The sequence below is a fragment of the Pteropus alecto genome, unplaced genomic scaffold, assembly GCF_000325575.1.
Source record: "Pteropus alecto unplaced genomic scaffold, ASM32557v1 scaffold5, whole genome shotgun sequence".
Classification (NCBI taxonomy): Eukaryota; Metazoa; Chordata; class Mammalia; order Chiroptera; family Pteropodidae; genus Pteropus; species Pteropus alecto.
In genome coordinates, this window is record NW_006441953.1 from 31,065,946 (window position 1) to 31,074,204 (window position 8,259).

General features: G+C 54.6%; 1 protein-coding gene across 9 annotated transcripts in view; it reads right to left on the reverse strand.

The window, feature by feature from the left end:
* The window catches only part of AFAP1 (actin filament associated protein 1), a 102,081-nt gene that overhangs the window by 36,811 nt on the left and 57,011 nt on the right, over window positions 1-8,259 (reverse strand). For all 9 annotated transcript variants that reach the window (XM_015595015.2, XM_006919015.3, XM_015595014.1 and 6 more), the window contains 2 exons: window positions 5,481-5,576; window positions 2,728-2,809 (listed from right to left, as the gene is read on the reverse strand). In XM_015595015.2, the coding sequence (XP_015450501.1) occupies window positions 2,728-2,809; window positions 5,481-5,576 (178 nt within the window). The remainder of the gene's footprint in view (window positions 1-2,727; window positions 2,810-5,480; window positions 5,577-8,259) is intronic.

Here is an 8,259-nt window from a genome sequence, read left to right on the forward strand (position 1 = left end):
TAACCACGTGCAGGGCCAGTCAGGACAAGCGAGGCTTCCACATGGACGGGCACTAGGACCTTGCCTCCCTTTCCTGACGTCAATGGCTGTGTCGGGGGACAGCTTACCAATCTCCCCAAAGCGCACTGCACCGGTTTATTAAATGCTGGGGTCGTCGCCTTACGAGGAGACAGGAGTCTTAGTCATCCCCTGTGGCTCTGACCGCGTGGGGTCTGGACTGTGTCCATATTCAGTCAGGAGGCTGCGTGCCAGAGCTGCGTGCGTCCAGCACTTTCTCTGAGTGGCCAGCGCTCTGTCTGAGCCACGACAGCTAGGACAAAGGGACCTGTGCGGAAACTTCTCAGCTACAAACTGGTCAAGAGGCGGGGCGAGGACGAAATCTGAGAGAGAAGCCAGAACGCACTGCGACGATTCGCTTCCTTCAGGAGCTGTTTACTGTCGACGACACGCGAAGCACCGTGCCGGGCAAAAAAAAAAGTTTGAACCAAGGTCACCTTTACGAAGTACAGAAGGCTGCTCTTATAAACAAATGAATAAATAGATAAATAACAGAACGTCCGATACAGGTGAACTCACTCACACGCGCGTCCACACGTTCGCTCCGCAGGACCTCACTTTACGCGGGGACCCCGGAGACGAAACGGGAAACAAGGCGAGTCCGACCGAGGCAACGCCCGCCGCGCCTCGACATCTGGCAGGACCCTAAGACGGCTCCACGTCAGGGCGAATCTCAGAGACAGCCTTCCGGGCTCTGATGACACACCCTGTGCCCGGCGGGCGACAGACCATACTTCCGATGGGGAGGACTAAAAATACCCTCAGAATCGACGGAGTTACAGTCACCAGGCAAAAGCGGAGACCATGGCCTTCTGGAGTGAACCCTGTAATATCACAGTCGCCCACATTACTTGGGTTCCGAGACTCTTAGCGGCCCGAGCGGCTATGTGCTTTATGGTGACCGCATTTCAGAGCGGGGACGCCTGGTCCACGCTAAGGGCGGAGTGCGTACCAGATGGCAAAGAAGCACGTTTTAAAATGGTGAACTTTGTTCGTCATTAGGAAAACACACGTGAAAGCCACAATACACAGCGCTACGTATCTATTCGAACGGCCAACGTGAAACAAACACCACGACACAAAGCGAAGATGACAACCCGAGGCTGTCGCGGGTGCGTCTGACCGAGGAATCCCGCTCCCAGGCACCTAAGCAAGAGAGATGAAAATGTGTTCACGCAAAAACCGGACTCCTGTGGACGTCTACACAGCTAAAGTCACAACCCCTCAAAGGCGCAGACAGCCCAGGCGTTCTTTGGTGGGTGGCGGATGAGCTGACTGTGTGTCCACACGCCAACGCCCTGCGGCCACGTAAAGGAGCAGATTGCTGAGCAGGCCGCTGCATGGACGCATCTCACGTTCAGGACCTTAGTCAAAGCAGCCAGACCCAGGGGCTACTGACTGTCTGTCTCCCGTTACAGGATGCTTTGGTGATGGACAGAAAACAGACCAGCCGCTACCGGGGGCGAGGGGTAGAGACAGATGACACAGAGGAGGAAAAGGGAACATTTGGGGCGAAAGGAATGTTTTACATCGTCACTGTGGTGATAACTCGCATGCCAGTAAGCGTTTGTCAAAACTCAGAGCTGTATGCCAAAAAGGTGAATTCTATTATGTGGTACGTATACTTCATAAAGCTGACTGCAAAAAAGGAATTCGATATCTGTATCTCCACATTCACGGCATTATTCACAACGAACGAGAGGTGGAAGTGACCCGAGTGCCCGGCGACAGGTGAAGGGTCACGCGATGTGGTGCATCCACGCCCTGGACCAGCGGTCAGCCTCAGAGAGGACGGGGATTCCGCCGCCCGCTGCGACACAGGTGAACCTAGAGGATGCTGTGCTGGGCGACGTAAGCCAGTCACGTCAAGTTCAATACCATATGATTCTACTTTACGAGGTCTCCAGAGGGGTCAAACTCACAGGGACAGAAAGCAGGATGGTGGTGCCGGGATGGGGGAGGGGGCGGGGGAGGAAGTCACTGGTTCATGGGGACAGGGTTTCGGTTTGGGACGATAGAAATGTCCTGGACATGGACGGTGACTACGGCTGCACGACATTATGAACGTACTTTATGCCACTGAACTGGACACTAAAAAGTGGTTAAGACAACAAATTTTATGTTGTGTATTTTACAATTCAAAATATTTTTTTTAAAAATAAAGGTAAAATACATTTTTAGAAAATCTTTTTTAAAAAAAGCCTTTGGAAATCTGCGAGTCTAGCCTCCTCATTTTAAAGACGGGGAAACTGAGGTTCATCAAAGAGGAAAAACTCGCTCAAGACCAAGCGACGGCAGTGACGGGGCGGGCCCGTGGGCTCCCGTCTCGTCACCCGAAGCGCTTTCCCGGAGAATCGGCTCTCCCAGCAGCTCGCCGGGGCTCCTGGTGATCAGTCAGGTGAGGCAATGACCCGCTCTGAATAAATTCAAATATATACAGGGCGCCACCAAAACGACAGGTGGAAACCTAGGTCAAGGTCCGGGGGGATGGCACGCGGAGGGGCTGGCGTTAACCGAAGGGGTTTTCTGCGGATTTCCATCAGGGTAACGCAGGACGACGCCCCCTGCGCGACTGAGGGCCCGAGGAAGGTTTCGCGTGACCAGAGCTTCCGGGCCTGGCTGCTGCGTTTCGGTTTCTCTTCACGTGTTTTTGGCACGAGCAGAACTCACCCTGTTCTTTTCCGTTACACACGGCGACTCCATTTTCCGTGACGCCCTCTCCATCTGAGCTTGGGCGCTCCGAGGACAGTTTCTGTAAGGATAAAAAGGAGTAAGTTCTCACAGTGGTCGCACTGGCCAAGGGATGTATCACGGACCAACCAAAAGTTATCTCAAAGCTGAAAGAAAATGCGGGCCAAATTCAGAGCAATCCAGGCAGTTAAGGGCTCAACTATAACACAGACTAGCTGACCGGCTTGTTATCAAAAGCCTGCAAAACATCAAAAGAACAGAAAAAAGCTCAGAAGTCATACTAACACACACTATAGTACCATGCCTATTCTGTTCAAATCACGTTCTTACAAATCATTTTGAAAAAAAAAAAAAAAGTTAAGATTACAAAAAAGGTTCCCCCTCACCAAGCCATATGACGCTTCCAGAAAGCAATACTGTAGGTGGCTTGTTTGATTTCCTCCCGTCCTTTTCCAGTAAGTGGACGAGTGTCAAGTACCCGCTTGTAACAAGTGCTTGGAATGGGCACACAGGCAGACAAGCTGCTATTAAAAGCATTGCAGGCACCGGACTACTAGTCCTTATAGCTGGAGTCCGGGAGCATCATCAGAACTCTAAGCTGGTATCTGAGGAAGAGACATCTTTCACGGCTGGAACCCTTCCGCTCCGAGCAGAGGACGTGTGGGTCACAGTGGAGGACACGGGCACCAAACGGCCCTCTCAGAGCCTCTGCATCGTAGCCCAGTGCCACAGGGACTGGCCGGCCGGAAGAAAAACCAAATATCCGGGTGATATCAGGACACGGGGGAGCACATGTGCTCAACTCACAATGCGAGGTCCAGGCGATGTGGGCCAAGGATGCGACAGGCGTTCGCCGTCCCAGAGCAGTGCTGGGAAAAGCCGCAGGGAAAGAATCAATGGCATTCAGTGGGAACCTCACCCATGCCAAGTCCCAGCGAGAGGGTGACCGAAAGCCAGTGCTGTCCCAGCCCTCAGGCTGGGGAGGGTTTCCTGGGAACCAGGTCAACCGCGCTGGACAGGCCGGGACAGCCTCAGAAACCAAGATGAGAGAGGGACACCTGCCAAGCCCCGTGAGCGGGTGACAGAGGGACTCTGACGCACTGCCGATGGGAGGTGACACGGGACCCACCTCTCTGGAAAGTGATTTGCTTAGTAACAGGGATCGAAATCTTTAAAAAAAATTCTATCCTTTGGTTTCGTAATCTAGCTTGTGGGAGTCTATTTATTCTCAGGTAATAGAGAAGCAGCAAAGACCTACGTGAAAGATGCCAGGTTATTTTAAACGGCCAAAAGAGAAACGAAGAGCCCATGATGGGGGCAGGTGACATAAACGATGGCAGGCAAACGAGTTCCACATTATTCAGCTGCCGAAAATACAGAAACACGCTTGGCTCATTATAAGTTTTCAAAAACCAAGAAAATTGGTAGTAATATAAAAGTGGAGAAAAAGCAGCATAAAAATTTTTATGCATCAGATTTCCGAACTATAAAAGAAACACGTGAACAGGGAAAACCGATTCAAAATATGCAGAGGAGCTGCCTCCTCTACGGGGTGGACTCGTCGGCGATTTTATTCCTCCTATTTGCGTTTCTCTGAACTTTCTGAACTTTCCACATCAAGCAGATGCTAGTTTTGTAATCAGGAAAAAAAGTGACAGGCCTGTAATACCAGGACGAGGGTTGTGAGGTTAACTTTATGTGTCAACCTGGAGGGTGTTTTGCATGAGACTCATACTTAAACCGGTGAACTCTGAGGAAAGCAGACTGCTCTCCCCGATGTGGTGGGCCTCGCCGGCCAGCTGCAGGCCAGCGCAGAGCAGTAGACCAGCCTCCCCCAGCAAGGGGGATTCTCCAGCAGGCGGCTTTCGGACGCCATCTGCTGGCCACATTGCAGATTTTGGACTTGTCAGCCTCCATAATCGCATGAGCCAATTTCTTATCATAAATCTTGAATATAAATAAACTCCTTATATAAATCACAGACACATACACACACATGAATGCACGCAAACATACCCTGTTGATTCTGTTTCTCTGGAGAATCCTTACTAAAATAAAAGCTGACAAAAAAGCATCTGTTCACTGTCAGGGGGCTAAACAGGGAGGACTTGTCAAGGTCCTGGGGTGCCGAGGACTTACGGAGCACCGCGTGGCAGGGGGCCAGGGATCTCCGTGGACACGGGATCTCTGTACGTAGAGACAAACGAAGCGTAGTCGGAAAGAGCCAGGCGTGTGCCGTGACAGGGACGGTTTAAACGTTTCTGCAAAAGGGCTCAGCCGGCCCACCCCGCTGCATCCTCACTGCGCCTTCCTACAGGGAGATGAGTACAGAGCAGAGGGGGCCGGGGAACACAGCCTGGTCTGCTGGGACTAAGCCCGCGGGGAGGGACGCTTATGCAGCGCCTGCTGTATCCCGGAAGGACGCAGACCTGCATTCGGATTCCTCTCTGCCACGTAATAGCCAGCTGACCTTGAACAAGGCCCTTAACGCCTTTAAGTCCATTTCTTCATCCAGAGCTGAGAATAATAAAACCAAACATGCGGTCTGTAAAATGACTAGCTCAAGCTGCGTGCAGAGTGGATACCTGACAAGCATAGGAAGTAGGATTACTGCCATTTCTCTCTCTCTTTCAACTACAAGTGCTGAAATTCTCAGAGAACGTCATCAAAACTTTGCGGAGGCCTAACTCCTATTGTGAGGCTACTACGCATAGGAAATCCACGCCCCTTACCTTCTCCAGTTCCGCCTTGTGCACTGGGGAGCTGGACGGGGGCGGGAACTCTGAATCCACCGGCCCACTGCAGCCGCTGTAGACCTCTCTGATCACCTGGAACAAGTGTCGACATTGGTTAGCACATCCACAGGCAGAGATACTTACATACGGGGTCAAAACTTGAGATGGACAGAGGTGTGTGGTCTGCGGGCTCAAAAGCGCCTGGCTTTCCGTTCCAGGAGGCCAGCACTCATCTGTTCGTTCGTTCATTCGCTCATGCATTCGCCGGTGTTGGGGTGGGTTCGGGATGCGGGGGAACGAGCACAAACGAGGGTCCTGTCTTGGGGGGGCTTCTATCCCAGGAAGACAGCGAGTTTCGCCAGGAAACGGAGGTCACACGAGGCAGCAGTGAGTCTGCACGGAAAGGTGGCCTTGAACAAGACGGCGTGGCTGAGACCGAGAGACCAAGAGAGGCCTGACTGGGGTGACATCTAAGCTGAGAGCTGGGTGGCAAGAAGGCTCCGGCATGTGCAGAACTGGTGGAAAGGGTTCTGGGCAGCGGGGACAGCGGGGACAGCAGGAACAGCAGGCACGAAGGCCTGTGGTGGCTGTGACGTGTTTGAGGACAACCCAGAGTTCCTGTGGCAGGAGGTGGGGCGCAGAGGCCAGGTCGCGTGGTGCCTTCGGGCCCAGAGAGGAGACTGGAGTCTATGAGGCGCAGCGGGAAGGCCTGCAGCGCCCCCAGGAGGGGCGTGACGGAACGGCGTCTGGGAAGCAGGGCGGTGCTGCGGTCAAGGGCACGCGCTCCGAGCCTCGCCGCCTGGCTGCGTCCTGGCCTCCACCTGGGCCCGACGAGTTCACCGTTCCGAGCGTCGGTGTCCCCCTCTGAGAAGAGCAGCTGCGGCAGCCCTACCTCCTAAATGCCTCAAGACAGTGCCCAACCGTACGAACACTCGGTCCCCGGAAGGTGGTAGAGGGCCGGGCACGCGTGTCTTCGGGGGGGAAATGATACAGGTGCCAGGAAAAAGCGCAGGAAAGTGCGTGAGAGGCCACTGCCGCAGCCCCGCGGGTGACAGATGGCGCGCGTGGACTGCAGCGGCCGCGCTGGGGACAGAGAGGAGCAAATGGGCCCGGGACGCGATCCGGAGGGAGACTCCGTCGGCCCCGCTGACGGGCTGGGTGTGGGACACGAGGGAAAGGCCGAGTCCAAGATGGCGCCCGGTTCTAGAGACTGGCTGACGCCACCTACTCACACGGAGACGACGGAGAGAAACGGGTCGGGTGAGACTGAGGGGGATACCTCTGGAGGCGAAGGCAAATTTCCAGCCAGAGCTAGAAACAAACGAGGGAGTCAGTGGCCAAAGGCTGACGATCGCAGCCTGGGTGGGGTGAGTCACCAGCAGGGAGGGCGACACAGAGCGGAACGAAGATCCGGAGGAAAGGCTGAAGGCCGGTCAGCACGAGGGCTGGAGCCAAAGCAAGGAGGCTGGGGGAGACCGGGCCGGAGCGGACAGGGAGGCGGGAGGGAAGCGCACCGCGGAGCGGCAGGAGGGGGCGCTGCGGCAGACAGCCCGGCACACGGCCTCCCGGAAGTTTCTGTCTGTCTGTCTGTCGGGGAGCCTGCTGGAGCGCATTCGCGCTGGGAGGGACACCTCGGGTGATGAGCGGGCGGAGCCGGGAGGGGCCTGGGGTCTAGAGAAGGCAGGGCGAGGAGGCCGCACGGCTGTCGCGCTCGGCCCTGGGAGTCGAACACGGCCCCGTCTGACCCGCTCTACTCCTCAGTGACTTGTGAGGCAGGAACGCCCGTGACTAGCTGAAGGTCGGAGCCTCCCTGAGCCTCGGTTTCCTCACTCCCAGCAAAGGAAGGGGTGTCAAGATGGCCTGTCTTGCTATATAACTATGTGGCTAAGAGAAAATGAGACCTTATATGCAAAAAGCCTCAGCTGGCGTCCAGCGCACAGATGCTCGCAACACGGTGGCGGCTGTCGTCACCGACACCGTCATCACGTGAGCGGCCCGTGATTTGTGGCGAGAGCTCGCAAAACGATCCTGGCCTAGACTTCCAGGTGTGAGGTCTGCAGCATGTAAGCAGTGGTCCTTGGCACTACTGGTGTTCACAGCCGCCCCTCCGTCACCCACTGTCCCTGCCGTCGTTACCGAGCTCCCACAGGAGCTGGGCGTGATTCTGATCACTGAGGACACGCAGTAAATAAGACAGGCAAGATTCTGGGTCGGTGGAACCTACATTCTTGTAACAGGAAAGTCAGCAGGCAAGTCTTTCAAAATGTCTTCTACCCTTTTTGGAACGAAGCTGCAGTTCTGAGTTTAACCCAAGCGCCTTCTGGGCAGAAAAGAAACGCCCCAGTCCCAGATATCTGTGTAGTAAGTAATTTTGCAATATGATCTCAACAGACATCCAGATTCACTTGGCCTGCACTGCTGCTGGGGTCAGAGCCAGGGACTCACAGCCCAGTGTTTCCAGCCATTTTGCTGCTCAGCTGTTTTAGGAATAAAGAGCGATGTCCACGTTTGAGACTAAAACAGGAAAAAGGAAAAGGAAGAAAAAGCCCAGAAACACTTGCCCTTGCAGAGTCCGAGGCATGAAAGCGTAGCCAGGGGGGACGGCGAGCCGGCGACCTGGGCCTTCTACACGTCTGGAAGGGGAATCCGCGAGCCTCTCTGCTTCGCGCTGATCTCCCTGCTGAGGGACGTCTTTGCTGATCCCTCACCTCCCGATGTGTCTATCAAATCTCCAGGTGCCGAGGCAAATTTTTATTTGATCTAAAGACAAGAGTTT